The 19,833-nt window shown below is 37.2% G+C and overlaps 1 protein-coding gene across 1 annotated transcript in view; it reads right to left on the bottom strand.

The window, feature by feature from the left end:
- The window catches only part of PLEKHA7 (pleckstrin homology domain containing A7), a 150,041-nt gene that overhangs the window by 2,320 nt on the left and 127,888 nt on the right, over positions 1-19,833 (bottom strand). Inside the window, exons 16-27 of the mRNA XM_066320827.1 lie at positions 18,966-19,115; positions 17,938-18,039; positions 14,369-14,477; positions 13,251-13,489; positions 12,718-12,906; positions 12,289-12,406; positions 11,342-11,421; positions 10,755-10,955; positions 7,505-7,657; positions 4,890-5,023; positions 3,949-4,091; positions 523-631 (exon numbers count right to left, since the gene is read on the bottom strand). Of these exons, the coding sequence (XP_066176924.1) occupies positions 534-631; positions 3,949-4,091; positions 4,890-5,023; positions 7,505-7,657; positions 10,755-10,955; positions 11,342-11,421; positions 12,289-12,406; positions 12,718-12,906; positions 13,251-13,489; positions 14,369-14,477; positions 17,938-18,039; positions 18,966-19,115 (1,716 nt within the window). The 3' untranslated portion in view covers positions 523-533. The remainder of the gene's footprint in view (positions 1-522; positions 632-3,948; positions 4,092-4,889; positions 5,024-7,504; positions 7,658-10,754; positions 10,956-11,341; positions 11,422-12,288; positions 12,407-12,717; positions 12,907-13,250; positions 13,490-14,368; positions 14,478-17,937; positions 18,040-18,965; positions 19,116-19,833) is intronic.

A 19,833-nucleotide genomic window follows, 5' to 3' on the forward strand; every position in this document is an offset into this window, starting at 1 on the left:
ATACTTGAAGTGGCAAAATAACCTAACCAGAGATAAAAACCAATCCTCTCTTAACACGATGCAATAAAAGGCATGATCCAAACAAAACACTGCAGAATTAGTTACAAAGGGCCAAATTTTCAGCTCACCTCAGCTAAGAACTCCGATGCCAGCTCATGTGTAGGATACCAGCCCTCAAAGGAAGCCCCTTGCTTGTACAAGGGTGCACTTTGGTACACCAGAGTACAGAAGGCTGCTGAAAACCTGGCCCCCTGTTACCCAGAGCACAGATGTCTCCTCCCTTCACCACAGCAGGACCGAGGAAGCACCTCACCTGCAGAGCGACAGCACTTCACTGAAGACTTCATCAGCCCACGTGTTAGCTCATTAGAAGCAATATTTACAGGAATAAAAGCTTTCTGAAAAAGGAGCTGCATGCGTTCATTCGGTTGTAATTTCGGTTTAGTAAAGAAGTTAAAATTTAGCAAGCCACAGCACAGGCACGATGGCAAATCAGACATGCTGAGAGCAGTTAGTTCTTACTTGGAAGGTGTTTAAACAAATGTGTAGTGAAATCCATTGCTTAAGGGGGAGTGAGGTGGCTGTGGTGCAGAAGGTGAGGGTGCTTTGGGTGGGTAGGTCAACTGCTGAGCTAGAAGGGATCACACACAGGAATTAGGCTGCACAATCAAACATTCACATCATAAATGGTGTCACCTTAATTTTCTACCACATGAATAGGAAACCTGGTTAGCAATGAGTGAGGTGCTGCACTATTTTAGTCACGTGGAACACAAGGTAAACCACATTTCTACCTGCTGCTTTTTTCTACTCCTTGTATAAATTAAACAAATTAAGATTCCTCTTTGGATGAGAATATGGACAAGCTATCTTAAGATGAAATTTCACTGGAACACTACAAAGGCACACAACATTGACATACTCTCATCAGCCCTGCTTTTAAAGCTTTTGAAGCTCTGGACCAGCACTTATATTTGCTAATTTGATTTCCAGACTTCACTGAGACTGTACAGGTTTTCAACATTTTCTTTGTTATATGCCAGTGAGCAGAAACCAAAATAATATACAGAAAAATAATGTTTACAAAATTACATACACATATAACATTTTGCTTAGTGCAGCGCATGATACAGTAAATACATTTTCATACCTCAGCTTGAAAATACAGGATAAAGAATACAACGATTAGAACTATCCTTGTTTATAAACCAGAGTAATGGTATAGTATTAGAAGAAAATAATAATAAAATTGAAAAAATTGAAACTCGGTATAAAATTCTGCTTTTACGTTTTTGAGGGCCAAAGCACACAACAGGAAACAACTTGTTAATACTCTTGTATTTGACTTCAATCTTCCAGATCCTTGGCATGATTTCCACTCAAAAGGTTGATTTCTTATTAGGAACAAAGGAAACTCTTAAAATGCTAAGATTAGATAAATGTACAGCTTATCTTAGAAGATTTATATTAGCATAGTATCCTAACATAACTGCTTGCCCCCGAAAAATGGGCTAAGTTAAGCTTCACAGTCTTTTTCACAACAAATCTTTATAAAACAATCTACATAATTAGTTTGGGATTTTCAGGTCTGCTTCATCATCAAGGAGCAAATGATAACCCATACTTCAAAAATCAAACTACAAAAATAAGAATGTGAAGGAATCTGTAATATGAGACTAAATGAGAATGTAAAATCAGCTGTGCAAAGTGTCAAATTCTTTTATTTTAATCACCTTAGATCATCAGAAAATAGACCATCATTAAAAGACCTGAACTCTTTTCTGGTTTGTAGATTTTCTATTAAAACCAACCCACTCTGGCTTTTATTTTTTTTTTAGAATACTGTGAAAGGTGTTTGCTTTTAAAGGAGTAAGAAATAACTGAAATCAAAGCAAGACATGTTTCATGAAGTGAGTTTCTGACGTACAACTGTGGCAACAAAAGCTGTGCACAAACATAAACATTTGGAATTCCTTAAAAACCCTTAGTCTTTAGCTACTGCGCTGGGGTTTCTTTAAGTGTCTGAAAGATAAAATTGGTAGCTGCTATGCTTTACAAAGAAAACCTAAAGCCTTTCTCACAACTGACTGCAAATTTTCTGAAGTAGCATTTAAACATTTCCATGCTAATACACACTTTAATTTCCTCTTTGAAGAAAACTAAAGAATTAAGATTTTTGTGGTTGCATGTGTCTAAAAATTTTTGATGGATCACACTTTTGAAACAATTAATATTAAAAAAATTAAAATATAACAAATAAAATACCTATAGCAATGAATACTGAATTCAATACACAACGTTTTTAAAAATCAAGCCTATTTCAGTATTGTACACTGGCTACAAATTCAGGCACACCCAGAAGTAACTTAACCAGTCCCACAAAGACTTTTGAGTTGTGCTTTTGTGCTAATCACTTTCAAGGTAGCTTGAACTTTTTTATAGGTTTTATAGGTTTTTGTAAGTTTTTAGGACAAGTTCTTGGTTGCAGAGTAGAGCACATTTTTTACATAAACCTATAAAACAACTCTGCTCTTGTTGTACTGACACAGAAGAATAATTTCAAGTACTGGCTGTGTTCATCTGGGCTGATCTGAGCCCAAGATGTGTGTGTGACCTTTTCCCAGCAGAAGCTAGAACTCAAGTGGCAAAATGCTCCTCTGGCTCATACATCATGAAAAGAGTTCCCATTCCATAACACCAAAGGATTGGGGTACCTGTTACAAGGTTCTGGTCACTAGAACTGGGACCAAAGCACCTGTGGAAAAGCTCTGTTGATACACCAATGGGCCACAAGGTTATTCCTGAAATGCCCCCATGATTTTACAATTCTGTCTTTCTGTTTGTTTGGTCTAGCTTTATAATGTCTGGCCTCCTCAGCGAACAATTTTATCCCTGCCAGTCAGTTAAATTACCCACAGAAACTCTCTGAAGTCTCAAGATTCCTACCTTGGAAATGTATTCCATCCCCTCAAGATGCCATTCCCCTCAGGTTCAGCTGGCACTGCATCCCTGACTGTACAGCCACATTCAATCAACACTGTTACTGCAGATGCACGTTATGCATTCCGATATTGGAATAATCTGTCTTTAATGGGAAAGTCTCAAGGGCTGCTGTGGCAAGAGCCATAACTTTAAACTGACAACTTTGGATGAGAAATGTGCGTATTTTTTCTCCATCATAGTTGAAGTTTCCATTATTTCCATTCTCCACTGGAACAGTGAATGGTGCCAGTTATAAATGGCCAGTCAGACACTTGGGGAAACCGCTGCTGCACGGATTACTGTGTGATACAAATCTCTTGACATTTCTTACTTATTTCAACTATAAAGCAATCAAGAGTGAAATTATCACTTTTAGCAACATATTGCAAAGGATCTATTAATTTCCAGGCATTGAGCAGAATTCCTGCAAAGCTGTCTTGCTCTGACCTCTCATCCTGGTCACCAGACAGAAGCATGCCAATCCCCATTTTACAATGTCTTTTGCAGCCTGCTGTCACACAGCTGAAGCTGCAAACGATTGTAGCCCCATCTCAATCACTGGACCAGGGAATTTTTTCTCTTTAAAAAAATACTTTAAATCCCCCTTCCTTGATTTTCTTTGAAGTTGCATATCAATTTACTTCTAAAAAATGAACATAGAAATATTTGATTTAATGTGTTCCTAGAGAATAAAAATGTTAATTCTTTTAGCACTATTAGAGAAAGTTTGCAAGTTCTGAACTTACTGATCCTACTATTTTAGGATCCCCTTTATCCTGTCCACTGGAGGTGGAATACTCAATGTAAATCATTAGCCCCTCTCCATCTGTTACCTACACACACTTTTCACTATTTTGAACAGGAATGACTAAAACTTGCTCTTGTGCCAGGAGTTCAGCAACAACCCCACACAACTTGAGAAGCTGGTAAGGAATAGCTGTTATTTTGTAAATAACTAAGCATTACCTGCTACCTCCTTGCTCCTCTGAGAGGCTTCAGAAGCCAGAGCATATGAAATGGTAATGATGCGCTCCTGCTCCTGCAGCTGTGAATCTAAATCAATCGAGTTGTGTTTGTCCTGGGCAACAGTAGGCTGCAGATTGTGCATACTGGGGGGAAAGCGAAAAACAACATTAACATTTGCAAACACAAAGAATCCACCATGCAGATAAGAACAAGCCTGGATTCAGACAGCAGCTTTCAGATCTCATCCATCAAGTTCTGCGTTTTATTGCGGTTCTTTAAAATAGGGTTGATGTTGGATGCAAATGCCTACAGCACACAAGGAAAAATGACACAGCCACCACACATTCAGTCACAATTTCTGCACAGCCTTAACAACATCTGAAAGTCCTTTTTTAGAAATACAATTCATGTGCTTAAATAAAAGCATTACAAAAGTGCTATTTTCTTTTTTTTTTTTTTTTGCAGTTAGTAAAATTCCTTGCTAATGCTCAGAGGAAAAGGAACCTGGTGCTCCTCAGGCTGTATCCCTTCCAAAGAGAAAGCAGGTATCTGACATGTGAAATTCTGTAAACTGAATGATTCTTTATTAGATGTAAGTAGCCAGAAGTGTTGTTTGACAACTCCAACTCTCTGACCACAACAGAAACTTGCTCTCATGCTGACTTTTCTTCTGCTTTTGGCCAGATTTGTGCCTTTCCTTCCCCCTCACTCTAACCTGCAAGTCATTTGGTAAGGACTCTGGACATATACAAAATTCATCATGATGTCTTCTGCCTTGTTTCAGGAAGCAGCTGTAGGTATAGCACATAAATTCCGAGTGCATTTTCCCAAAGCTTCAAATTACATTCAGGTAACAGAAATAAAGACGGCTGTATTTTGTTACTTCCCAATGTTTAACATGAGCCCCTGTGTAAGATTTGGAAAAAACCCTAAAACCTAACCTTGATTTTGTGAGAATATTCTTTATTTTTTCTGCTTTACGCTGCCTGGCCGCCAGTTCTTCTGTAGAAAGAGGCTCTTCTGGCTCCAGTTCAACATAACGTTCTGGAATTACAACCTTCTCAGGTTTTGACAACTGTAGAAAGAAAGCAAGCATCGAGTTTTCAATAACAAAGACTTAAAAGAAATTGAGATAAATCCTCCTCAATGGGAGAACACAGTGAAAAGAATAAAGCATGGATTTTCACAGTCAGTACATGTACCTGGCACTAAACACTTACTACTTCTGGATATCTAGCTGATGCCCTTTCAACAGTGCTCCGTCTGATTCTTTTTACTTCAGAAGACAGATTGAGCAAATATTTAAGGGGATTACAGAAGAAATCAGAATCAACAGAAAACCTTTCTTCCGCTCAGGCTCAGAGCCCAAAGTAGGACAGTGCCTAAAGCTCTCACAGGAGAAAGAAGCAATCACTATGAGACTGCCTGGACAACCTGAGATATCAGTGTCGTGATATTTGTGTCATGCCAGCCAGAACTTCCTACATCTGAGAGGAAATATCACTGAAAGTTTTAACCCACGGTGTCGTTCTTTTAAGACTGGATAATCTTCTGTGAGAGAAGAGGGGGAAAAAGCAAAAAGAATTGAGGGGGAAAAAGCACAAAGCTGTGCGATTGTGACAACACATTGCATAAATTAATTCTGCAGAAAAAGAATTAATATGATTGCATGAAAGCTAGAGACTTTTTTTTGCTAGGACAAATTACTTTGTGGGAAATTTTCACTCCATCCAATGAAAATATAGTTTACAAGCTTTGAAAATCAATTCTTATCATACTGAACAGACTGCTTTTACAAACAAAAATAGAGGATATGTGAATAAATGGAAACCAAGCAAAGGAGAACTATTTTTTTTCTTCTTCTTACTGGAATTTTGTTAAAACACTCATGAGGCAATGAGTTTTCATAATTCAAAGTTTTCAATGAAAATAATCCTAAGATTTCTCACCACTGAACTTGGTTCACGTTTTTTCAGTGGATTATGTAAAGTGGCCTGACCTAACCCCCAGTGCTTACAGACTGAGTGATTCACAGGAAATCCCATGCCAAGAGCACACACTGGCACACTCAACCATACTAAAATCACAGCATCAAGTTTTTATACTTTCTTTTCAAGAGACCCAAAACCAATGCCACCAGAAAAACCCTCATTTTTCCACTACACTTCCCTACTTTTCAATCCAGCTCCTCTCTGGAGGTCTAGATATAGACATATATATACTCTTTTTTAAATGTCTATCTCCATACGGTATCTAACCTACATTAGCCCATCCCGTCACTTTCAGAATATCAAACCCATTAATCATCACAACAGCAGATGGATTTCCTTAAAGATACAACTGAGTATGCTTCCTTCTGAGGCACAGAGGTACCTCAAACACAGAAGTGCCTGCCAGAATGGCCACATGCAATGGAAAAGGACAACAAGGCCAGGCTGGATGGAGCTCTGGTTCAATGGAAGGTGTCCCTGCCCATAGCAGGGGGTGGGAATTAGATGATCTTTACAACACAAATCTATGATTCTAACCTGGGTAAACTGAGAAAGAAGCTTTACACTCAGAGCTTCAGACCTACTTCAGTTACTCCGAAGCAGGACAGACAGAAATGCCTATGGGCAAAAATGTCTCCTATCCAAGGCTTAAAGGAAGTACAAAGTGATTTCCATAGCCCCAGGGGCCTTCTGGAAAAGAGAAATTAATAGCAAAGTGCAACAAGCAAAGGCAGAAGAACAGAAGCTATTTTCTGTTTCTGAAGTTTACAGAAGCATTGCATTTTCTGTAAAAATTATACAAAGATTATCTGAAAGAGACACTCATTAGTAGAATTCAACAGATAACTACTCAGAGTAAACCAGGTAGAAATATCTCTCTCTTTAAAATGATACCCTGCCAACAGCTTTCAGAAGAGTACAGGTGCTTTACTAGTTTAATTATCATTAATAGTTTTACTGGTTTGCCATCTCCCACAGCATTTATCACAGCATAAGGTACCCCCTGAAGCCTTTCCACTTGCTGTGTTCTCTCCTTCCCACCAGATGGCTCAATCGCATTTCAAACTGACATTTCCTCTGTTACTGGAGCTGAGGAAAAACCTCATGCCCAGAACAAGAGCTGACAGAAATGTTTTCAAGCCCAAATAAAGCAGTGCTTCCTTTTCTCTATCACCATTTGCCATTCAACATGAAAAGTAGTAAGGTAGCTCTGGGGAGCTAACTTATCCTTCATTTCTCATTTTTAAATCCCCATCATGTTGTTTTCTTGGTTTTTTTCCCAATTTATAGAACTTTCCTTAACTTACTCACTCTTCCCTTCATAAAGTCTGAGTTATGTATTTCAAAGAGTACAGCCAACTATTCAATTTCTTTGTTCCACTAAAACACAATACGAACACAAACCTTACCAAGGTGCCACGTCATACATTTTCAGTACCCAAAAGACTCCTTTTAGTTCAAACTTCCGGCTAGCTTATGGAAGAAAAGATGAGAATCCACTGCCTAAAACTTAGAAAGGTTAATGTTTTGGGACAGAGAATAGAAGGCAAAAGACTGAGTGTTACCTCTCTGCTGATATCTAAATCATAGTCTTGAGGCTCCAGGTCTGTCTCTGTCACTGCTACTGGCTGAACTTTCAACCATTCATTTTCATCCTTGTCTTCTCCACGAATTGCCCTCTCAAGTAACTGCAAATCAAATTCTTGCTCTCGTTTCCACTGGTAATAGACACAAAACAATTAACAGCATTCAAGCATACTGCCAAACTCACCATATAGCAACGTACATTACTACTGCTGCAAACGCTGCACTGCTGACAGTCAGCAGGGCAAACCCTCAAAGTGACAACAGAAAGAAAATAAAGCTGCATTTCTTTATTTTGAGCTCTAGCTGTGCTGTGAGGAATTCAGAGTATTGTATAATTTTACATGTTCAGCAGTATGAGATTGCAAGAAAATTTTTAACCCATATTTTACATTTTCTGATTAACATGGAACCAGCTACACATGGAACACCACCTCTGGAAGCACAGCTGTCACCAGCAGTGAGCCGACAGAGTAGTCCTTGGCTTTGTAAAGAGGCAGTGCTGTGTGGTTCTGAATCACTACACAGAAAGGCTATTTACACTGCTGGTTGAGAATCACAACGTGAAAATTTTATGTATCTTTTTAGAATACACTGTTCAAAGTTGATAATATTTTGTGTGTTAGCATTAACTTGTCTCAAATGAAAAAATAATTGACTTTTAAACTCATCAGACTTTACTAAAATCAGAATCTAGCTACCTGCAAAAGCCTTTCACACAGTCATTAAAAGCAATATAAATCAGAACTATTAAATAAATACTTATTGATATTTAAATTTTGCATATTTAAACTAAGCTGCATAATGTAGAGTACCCAAAATCACTGCACAGTACTCCCTTCACAACTTGACACAATACAGTCACATATCAACTCACACTTAAGGACACTACCAATACCTTTTTGTTCAAAAAATTAAGTTCAGTTGTAGCATCATTCCATCCAGTAGATCTGAGCAACTTTACCATACATGATATTAGAAGCAGTAGGAAAAAGAAGGGACAAAAACAACAACAACAACAACAAAATTATCTCCTCAAGGTTTTGAGGGAATCAACAGGAGAATGTTGCACTTTTATGCTCCTTAAAAACATCTCCAGTATTTCTGGTACAAATCTTTGGCTTGTTTTGGATGAAGTTTGAACTCGATGTGAAGTCCTTAGACTTCATTATGTCACTTGCATTAATAAATCTAATTGAAACCTATTCATGCACAAGCTCTCAGCATTCACTCAGAAGATAAGTATCTTCTACGTATATTAAAAAGTTAAGTAGGTAAAAGGCAATTGTATCTCAAAAATTAATATGTTACAGAATTCAACAGAGAAAAGAACATTTTCTCATATGGGTACTCCAAACTCATCCTTCTACTCATATTCGAACCAGGCCTGATTGATATAGTATATTTTAAATACACACTATCATTCTCAAAGTTGTTGTTATATAATAGGGAAGAAAAAGATCAAACCATTCTTATGAAGCAGTACTTTTATTGGCTTTGATGTTGCAACTTTTACATTAAAAGGGCATTTTATATAACAAATGAATTCATGTACTGTGATCCATACTTAAAATGTCATCCTACACTTGAGAGCTGACCAATTAAAAATTAGAATTACACATACAATGTATGTTTAAAGCAAATGTTACACACTGAGCAGCACTTCAATTATACATTTAACTGTTTGCCATTGTGGCTGCTAAATAATTGTAATGCTGTAAGTAATTGTGCTATCAAACATGCTTTTGCATATCAAAGCCCTATAGGTACAAGAGATGACCTCTACAAAACACTACTAGGGCTGAAAAACTCTTATTTTAATTCTTTACAGCAAGAAAAAGACCAAGATGGCACCCAAATTTATAAATAAAGCTTTTGCCACAAATGTTAATACTGAGTGTTATGAAAATGCTTCAATTTGACTTGTGTACGTTAAGTGAGTCAGAAAACACAAACAGCTCAGATTTATTTCTTCCAATTAAAGTATGAAAGTTACAGTGGTACTACAGTACTACAATTCCCAAACATTATGCACTGTCTTTAAAAAAATTTGTGATTGCAAAACCGAAGACAAAACAGATGAATGTCTCCAAGCAGTGCACTCGTATTTACTGGGAAAGTAAATACAAAAAGAACTGGCTGCAAATTAGTGCTACAGAACAGTGGGAATGAAAAGCTGAATATTATAAGGTTTTTTAATGCCAGCAATTAACACACATGTACTAAATGCAATTAAGCCTGGTAAAAATTGAGTAGCCCAGTTAGAAATTTTAAAGTAACTACAAAATTCTGCAAATTAAAAACAAGCAAAAAAAATAAAATAAAAAGAAGAGGCATTAGGTATGATGAGTGACAAATTTAAAAGCAAGAGATCTTGTGCAATGAATTAGGTAAAACAAAGTGATCATTCTAAAGCTCTAGTGGACCAAATAAAAAATAAATTAAAAGACCACAGCATAAGTGCAATTACAGTACAATCCTGGTTTAGCACCAAGTGAGCAACTGGGTAACTTCACCAATTAGAATTGCTTTGGTTAGTATCCAAAATGTATCATTATAAATTCATCATCTGCACAGCATTTACTCTCAGAAAGCAACAAAAATACTTCTCTTCAGCAGCCTAAATTTGAGCCTTATTAGAATATTCTACATTTTGAGCTTTAAAGAATTCGTATCAATTAAAATACATTAGCTCTCACATAAACTCCTAATCAGCATGATTAGATTTTAAAACTGAATATCCATTTATCATCTTTTTTAAAAAGAACAAACAAGCACCACCTTGGTCTGATATTACCACCAACTATCTTGCAGGCTGATTTATGAATTAAAAGGAAAAACAACCATGGTGGGAAAGAACATTCTAAAAGGCCCATTCCATTACGAAGCAGTTTTAAAACTGTACAAGCTTCTGACACTTTCTAAATACAATTCCAAGGGGAAAAAAAAAATCATGGCTCTGAAATCACCCCAATATACCAGCATCTCCACTCATCACTAACCTCTGACCAACTTACCTGCTGAACCTTCTACATTTAACTTAGCTACAAGTGAAAAATATCATCTGTTCCTCACACTCTCTGAACCCATTTGATACCACAGAACACTAATTTAATTGGACTAGAAGCACCACACACGCTCAAGTGAAAGTGCTTGCCAGGGGAAAAAAAAAAAAAAAAAGAAATCCAAAGATATTTTTAGTTTAGTCCTTTTAAGGCATATCTAACATACTGAGCCTACGTCTGCAGACACGGGCCTGATGAAAGACCGAGATGAAACAGGCTGCCTTTCTCCTTGGCTAAGAGTTCTCTTGCGTTCCCGCACTAATGCCTTCTGATGTCTCTTCATTCTTTCTAGCTGCTCCTCTGCACTCATCTTGCCTCTTTGGTGGTCTCCAGAGTATAAACGTTCCAAGGCACTCTTTGGTCTCTCCTGGAGAAGTCACAAGGCACACAAAAACACGTGTTGTAATTAATACTTTATAAGAAGTACACAAAAAAAATGAACTCCTTCTCCTATCTCATTACTAAATTTTATTCTATTAACTTGGCACTTCTTTGCATATTTCAACTCCATATTTCCTATTAGAATTTTTGGTTCTAAACCTTGTTTTATAAATCTATTTGAAATGCAGTAAGTTGTTTGTCTGTTTTCCAGTTCATTTAAGAAAGTGAAAAATTGGAGACTTCATTAGATCACAGCTCTTGGTCCTCCCCAAGGCTACTGCAATCCCACTTGCTGCCACACAAAATATACTCTGGGCTTAACTATTTCAAACAGTTCAGACATTTGCCTTTGGAAGTCTATTTAAAACTTACCTTGGACCTATCCCTTCGAAGTGTTGCAAACGATGAAATGGTAGATGACTGGTGCAATCTGGAAGTTGATCCAGACAAACCTTTACAAGGAAAAAGAGAATGCCTTAAAATCAAATAAGACGAACTAAGACAAGTATCAGGGGGTTTTTTTATTATTATTTTATTATACTGTTTCTGTGGCATTCTGGTCACTATCTGAGCACACATTTTGCAATTCAGAAGATCATAAGAGGCATGAAATTTCATTTCAGTCACACATAATGCGCTTCAGGTCGCTACTGATCAAAATTCAGAAAATCAATAACAGTTCAGAAGCTTGTATTAAAGGAAGGATAGGTTGAACTCTGCTGTACAAGAGTTGATAGGCTGTAGCACAGATAAACAAATAATCACATCTATTAAAAAAATAAAATCTTATTCACAGTGAGAAATGAAGAAATAAGTGAAAGGCTAAGAAATTATTCATTTTTAGTCCAAATATGATCTCTATCCTCATCTCTGAAACAGTTACAGGACCATAGCACAGTAGGGATAGAGTGTCAAGTCAGATGTAATGTTTGGGGCACTATATTCCTATGAATATGACTGAATTGACTTTATCAGTTACGTTTTAATGGTCATATGAGCATTTCAAAAGTACTTGGAGCTTGCAAAAGATAGCACAGAAATTATGAGGAAAAGTAACTCTGAATATAAGAGATACTCTAAGAGCCAATCCCATGCTTTGCTATGGGGTTTTTTAAGCCTTTATATATCAAGTTGCTTTCCCAAAGGCTGATGGTCTGTAAAAGCACCATTAAAATGCACAAAACCTGTAAACTTCCACTGAATAGTTAATCTAAAAACAGTGATCTGGTGATAAAGATCATCTCCAGGAAATCCTACAAGAGAAAAGCTCCTATACAGACAGTACTGTTAAAGATTAACTCTATAAATTCCTGGCTTACCACGAGTAGGTAATGTCTGGTATCCACTGTCAGGGCTTATTAAAGCACTGGAAGGGTGGCTGAGGTCACCCCCTAGCATTGCCAGTTCTGGTTCACTCATGTATGAACGCAGTTCCACCTATACAGAAAAATGCTCATCAGCTCAAGTGGAATCACAGACAGCAAGTTTTAATAATCCTAAAACAAATCCCAAAGCTTTGCTTCTGGATTGCTACATCTCCCTCTGCCATTGTTATATGGCATAGATCATTATTATTATCATCATCATTATTATTATCATCATTATTATGGTGTCATTATTATTTCCCTGCCATTCTATACCATGATTACTTTACTAAAGGTCCATATATTTTACAGACAACAAAAATATATTATCCTCAAGGTTCCCATATCTTTGAGGTGCGGGTGTAGAGGTGTGTGAGTGCTCACCCTGTAATCTCCATTTACATACTGGCCGAGTTCTCTGTCTCTCTTTCTCTCGTCAGACTGACGCTTCAGGCCCCGCACCGAGGTGTGCCTGATGACAGTGGCTTCCCTCGGGAGGGGTGGGACAGCTGGTGGCTGATCCTCAGGACTGTACAGCTGAGGGAGAGGAGGTCTGGGCGGTGCTTCATCTTCCTGGGAACAGGAAAGCACAGGGATTTGGCAAAGAGCACGGAAACAGTCTGGCATAAACGGTAAATAAAGGCCAGTGCATTATACAAATTATTTGTGACTGCTTCAGCGGGCTCTCCTCTGTCCACACCAGAGCATTTCCAGGGAAGGCTCTGAATATGAATATGTCCTAAACCAGTCTATGGCCACTGTACCATAGGCTCCACATGTATTGTGCTGCAATAGCTCCAACACAAACACCTGAGGTGCCTCCACACTGTGCACTTCCCAACCGTGACACTTCCACTGCTCCCGACGGAAGGGAAATGGAAACACTGCTGAATGAATCACACAAGAGCAGTACTTACAACCTTTGGCTTGAGCTTGACTGGTGACTGAAGAGGTGGCTCGATTTTTTTCAGCTGCTGTGCTTGGTGCTGTGTCCTGGTCTGGAAATAAGGCTGTGGATACAGCCTAACCTCCAGAGGGGATTTAACCGGGCTGCGTGGAGGGCTCTGCGGGACTGAGAGTTTGCTCTCCACAGCTGAAAGGGAAGCTGGTAAGGAAGGCACTGAAGACTGAGAAAACGAAGGCACTGTTTTTCTCTCTAGGGGAGAAATAGACAAAAAACATTTCTTGATGAGGATCCAGCAAGTCTTTCAGGCCAAAAGTAAAGTTGAGTATCACAAAGTTCAGTATCATCCCATAGAATTCCTGGTGGAGCGCAATGGGAGCAAAGGAAAGGAAAGCCTGGGAGTCATATGAAATCTGTCCATAAACTGCATCTGGCCCCGTGCCACAGATTCCTGAAGTTGCCTACAGATCTAGACCATCTCAGAACTATTTTATCTCTGTATGCCAAAGGTGAGGAAAGATACTTTAAACACAAAGTGAAATTTGCAGTAGGCGTTAACAGTCTCCTGCTATCCCAACACATTAGGTCCTGTCTTTGAAACGTAATAAAGCCACTGCAATGCAGACCACACACACTTTCCCTTCCTCTCTTGCAGAGCTGATGTTGCTCTGCCCACCAAATACCTGCCTGAACAGGGAGGGGAAAGGCAACTGCAGCAAGGGCAGCTGGGCTGCATCCAAGGGGAGAAAAGAAACAATAAACCCACAGAAAAAAAACAGAGAAAAGCTCCTGGACAGGATGCAGAATAGATACTACACCAGTATGGGCCTGGCATGTGAGAGAAATCCCTCCTGCAACTTTAAGAATTTAGCCCATTATTGTTATTGTTGTTCCCCTTTTTTAAATGGCTTGTTACATTCTAGCACCACCGGTATGTGAAAACAAACAACAAACCCCTTTTTGTCACCTCAAGCAAAGAAACACCAAGTTAATGCACTCAATCAACAGAGATTTCTGACAGCAGAATTAACTGGATTTTCTGTAGCAGAACAAACTTCCAGATTATTTGCACAGACCCAAAGATGCAGCTGCGTTGGTATATTTTTTATTTTTTCGTCATGTTCTCCTTACCTGGATTCTTTATAGAGTCTACTATGGTTTTGTAGTTTGCTTTATTTGCACTCAAGCCAGCTGTAACATCTTCAATTCTCCACAAATCTTTTTGTATTTGTGTTTTCTCCTGTTGTTTGTAGTAAAAGGGGAAAAAAAAAAACCAATTATACCTCAGTTTTAACTTATTATGGGCCTTTCCTCCCTTTAGAAGGAAATACTACACTTCCAGAAAAACTACAGTTTGAGAACATACATGAAAACCTAGAAGTTTAGAAATCAGTTAATTATTTTAAAATAAAAACTAAAAAAGACAACACCAAGGAACATATCTTGTCCATAAAATTTATCACAGCATTTTCTGACTCTTGGAAGACTTCCTATAGAAAACAGTGGAAAAGAGACAAGTCTATATTTTTCTAGAATATTCTTCAGGTTATAAAAACAGAGTTGAATGTTCTACATAAAATGACCTTCCAGAACCTTTTAATTTGACCTCTGTTCTTAAATCCTACACCTATCAAACTTAAGACTGCTAAAGCAGCCTTACGAAACACCTTATTACATTTAGGGGAAATAGCCAGTATTAAAAAAGCAAAAAACAAGCTCAGAAGTGCTTGACAATTTTAATTTCTGCTTATATTTGAGTTGTTAGGCCTACTTGCCATGATGTGTTGTAGGTTAAAACATTATATTGCTGCTGCTCCAGGACTTGGTCTCATCTTGCATTCTATTTACTTTACCAAGGATTTCCAGGAGGAAAGAAAAAAAGAAAGGGAAGTTATGTCTACAGACTGGACTCTGCCTTGAGCTGCATCCTGCAGCCTGGCTCCTGAAGCCACCACTTCAGTCATTCCAAGCATCTTAAATAGCTGCTGTCATCTAATTAATTAAAGCCTGGTAACACCGATTTCAAACATTTGCATCAAGAATAAACTTAGTAAAACCAATACTATTAAAGAAAGCGAAGGCAGTGAAACACTTAAGTTAAGAATTGCTTACAAACTGCTCAAGAACTCCAGAAATTCATCACTTGCCCTGAGCTGCAAAATAGCTACTAATTAATCCTATAAGGCTGAGGGTGGGAAAAAAAAAAACTTCAGTAAAAGCTGTTACACCTCATAGAGCTAAGGAATGCATATAAATTGCTTTCCACTTTCTGTCTTAAATCAGGAAATATGTTCAGCCAGGTTACAGATCAGCAAACAGGGTGCCAAGAACACAAACATTTAAATGATGGAGAATGTTATTTGCCTGTAGTAAACTCACTCGATAGATAGGACATATTTTGAAAGATTGTCAGGACACAAACTATAAATTTGCACATTTCATTTCATTTTTCTGAGATTAATCATATTACAAGGAACAAAGTGATGGATTTACAATAATCAAGCCTCAGAACTGGTGAAAAAAACAGTGTGTTGCACTGAACATCCTGCTTCAGAAACCACTCAGAAAATGTTTGATTAGCAATGTAGAAAAGTCAGATCTTTTAATATTATTTCTTCCCATTACTTAAATATTGATGTGAAGAGAATATTTTAGATCTAAAATGGACCCAGGCTGAACGATAAGCAGATGAATTAATTTTAAAATTATGAAAGCCAAGATTACTGCTTACAGAAGGGCATAAATAAGCTTTATTGGCAAGCACGAAAAGGTAACTTGGAGAGAAAATTTTATTTCTCTAACTTCCTTCAAACAGAAACATAATTTAGAATGACATAAAACCAGAGGAGAAACACTTACCAACTAAGAAGTTATCACTGATAAAATAACCCATCTCAGTTAAATCCAGCATGCCCAGATCCTCCCCAACCCTTAAGCAAAAGGCAATTGAAGCTACATTCTAAAAAGCAAGATTTCCTCTGACCAAGCTGCTTAAACATTTAGGTTTTAACCTCTTAATTAATGCTACATAGAAATAACATCAGTGGTCTCCTACAGCAACTTGAGCCCGCAAATTTCCTGAATTTTTAATAATATTCCACGAAGATTGCATTTTTAAAAAATACAGTATGTATTAATTTAGTGCTATTGGAAAATACTAGATAAACAATCTTGAGTCTACATGCCCTTGGGCAGAGATCAAAAAAATTCTACTATGGGTACTTCAAGTGAGACTTCTTTGAAGGAATACAGGGGTTTTTTTAGAATATTCAGTACTTTCTGAAAAAATCAGTTCCCCTTAGAATCTCCAAAATAGGTATTCAGAAACATTTTTTTAAAACTTAACCAAACATATCTGTGCATACTTATATGTATGGATATATAAAAGCATACACATATACAACTGATAATGTGCTTATGGCTGTGTGTGTATTTATAATTAATCACTTATGTGATATGAGATGATAATCAAACTGAATTAACATTTTTTTCTGTGCAAACCACATTCCTTTCCATATGTATTGGTGAATCCCATGCCACACATCCAGTATTTTTAAGCATGTTTAAAGCCTAACTGGAAATTTTATCTCAAAGTAGTCTAAAAAGGTATATTTTGTTTAAAGGGGCAATCTGCCTTTGTTAAGCTAAGTAATTTCATACAAGCACCATTTTATTCTAATATTCCCCTGGGATTTTTTCTTTAAAATATTTTCTACAGCTGAGCTCAATTACATATTCTGACTCCAGAAACTGAATCACTTAGCCCCATACCCCAAAATGAAAAGTAAAAGAAAACGTACTTTGAAGACTGATGCCATCAAAAAAGGTTTTACAAGTCTTGCTCTGATACAGAACTTTGATTCATTAATAGTGAAAATAAACAGGCTTCAAATTATATCTGATCAGATATTAACTGCAAATAAAAATGCTAAAAAATTTAACTAGTGAGCTCTTCTGGTCCAGGATATTTGGAAAAGTAGATTAAGAGTTGAGAAAAATGTATACATTAATTGTGTTCTTTGTGTTCTGTTCACACAAAGGAAAAATAACCCAGTATTCCCTGAGAATAAAGTCACCAGTCGTAAGCAGGTATGCAGAAATAATCTGGTATTCCACATCCATTTCTGCAAAGAAAATATCTGAGCTTCAAACAAAGCTTCTGTTTAAAATCTGAAACTGAATAATTGATTTAAAACTGAGATGCCTTTCAATTACTGATGGCTGTTAAACACTTATTCCACTTCACAAAACAATCTGCAGAGATGAATCTCCCATAAACAGAAGAACACGACAAAGAACAAGTAATGACAATAACAACCAGAGACTGATGTTCTTAAAAATGGATAAAGAAGCCAACAATGTCAGATCAAATAAAGGGAAGACTAAGAGGTCCTGCACGGTCTTATAAACTAAATATGTTCTCAATGTCAAGATGTCAGCATGTAATAAAAACGTAATAAAATAATGACAAATTTGCATAGACAACTTATGAGAAACTATGGCACGTGCTGCAAGACAACGTAGTGTGTTTTTTTCACTGCACAGCCATGCTGCTACAGTGCCTGAACTCTGGAAACCAAATTACAAGGCAGCTGAGCGCACTGCAAAAATGGCAGAGAAAATCTCTCTTACGAAATGGTAACCTGAAGTTCAGACTAAATCATCCTCTAAGCATTTACAGGGTCCGGAAAAGGACTCACCTGAGATACCAATGAACTGTTCATTTGCTCCTGTAAGGCTTTTTTCAGTTGGCTCACATCCTTTTCTAATTTCAGATACTCATTCCAGGCATTTTCCATTTCCTGTTAACAGAAGGAATACTCTAATACAGTGCTAACTTCAAAACCACTTTCTCCATCCTCTAATTGAGCACCAAAGTGTTTTGAAGTAACTGTTGTTCTATTATAAAAAGAAGTAAAGAGTCCATTTAGTCTAAATTGTTGCTTAGACTGGATTATACACCTGAAAACACTCTAGAGCTGGCAGGATCAAGTCAAGAACCTGTAGTTAAAAAACTCTGGCCAGTTTCCTGACACAAAACCAAATTGGCATGTAGCAGAACCTCTGCACCAGAACAGCCCTTTTTACAGGGACTTGCTATTTAAGCCCACAAATACACCTTAAATGCTGACTGTGAAAGTCACACATTTTCTACAGACACAAACTGACTCGATACATTTAAATAATACTGCCACTTTAGTGATCAGACCTCACTATAGGGAAGGTGTTCATGCAATTCTAAAAACAGTCTTACAAAGAGCTAGTCTCATATTTATGAAGCGATAGTAATAATAGAAAGAACACATTAAATTACATTTGAATTTTACTAAGTTATAATATGAACAATAAATTTTTACTGAAACATCAACAGATTTTTTTTTCCAATTTCTTTTACCCTGGAAAAATATCCTGGAATCACATTTATATTTATAATTATATATGTCATTTTTATATATCTGAAAGACTTGCAATTTAAGCCCACACTTAAAATATAAAGACACTGAAAAGATTAGGGGTTTTTGTTTAGTTTGGGGGGAGGGATGGGAGGCAGGCATTGAAAAGTAAAACTGGAGACATTGTTTAATTTATTTTTTGCTTAGTTTAGTATCCTGTACCTTAACCAAAACTGTTCAGAACTGGTCTTAACTCCCCTATCCAATGACCAATCCAGTTTTAGTCTAACTGGGATTTTAATTACGGTTTTCTTGAAGCAACCAAAAACAAGTACCGTTGAAACTTTGGATATTTCAGCCCGAATATGTATAAGGTCCTCTTGCAAAAGTCTCTGCTGATAAGATATTTTGTCTGCATGTTGTGGTTGGTCTTTGTACTGATCCATCTGCCTGTGTAAAACCTCCAAAACAGATTCCAGCTGATCCTAATAAAGAAGATGAGAGTAAGTTTGTAACATTTACATGGAAATTTATGCATCTACTTGCAGGAATATGAAAGGTGTTTTCCATGCCCCAAGTCTTCCCTCTAAACCAACAGAGGTTAGGATTGGCCTCCTGTTTTGGAGACTCACATGTAAACAAAAACTGCAAGAGCCTTAATTACCATTACCTATTGTATCCACAATTATCTGATATTTTCTATTAAATCCTCTCATTAAGCAGCCAAAACCGTTGAAAACACAAAGCAGCGGGAGGGGAATTTTTCTGTTTACACACTGTACAAAAGTATAATTTACAGTTTCAGAAAAATGCTCTTAAGCAGTATAGAACTATGACAGCCCTACCACAGCCCAGCATGAGCTGTTTGTTTAAGGACAGGCTTTCATTCACTGCTAGGGGGGAAACAGTCATGTGAGGGTTTAAAATATTGTCTAAAACATGAAACAGGCCCAATTCATTTAGTCAGAAGTAACATGGAATTAATTTTGCACAGGAGCTCTTCTGAAATAGTCACCTGAAAAGTACTTTTATTTTAGAATATATTTTTTTATGAACCACCTTAATTTATTGACAGCTATAGTTCACAGGCAGGGAAGCAGATGGGTTTAAAATGTTCACTTTCAAAAACATGTTTTCTTAGAATGGGTACTCAATCCTAAAATAAAACCCCATTCCTGTTATCACAGAAGTATATACACACTA

Source organism: Sylvia atricapilla, chromosome 6, assembly GCF_009819655.1.
Source record: "Sylvia atricapilla isolate bSylAtr1 chromosome 6, bSylAtr1.pri, whole genome shotgun sequence".
Lineage (NCBI taxonomy): Eukaryota > Metazoa > Chordata > Aves > Passeriformes > Sylviidae > Sylvia > Sylvia atricapilla.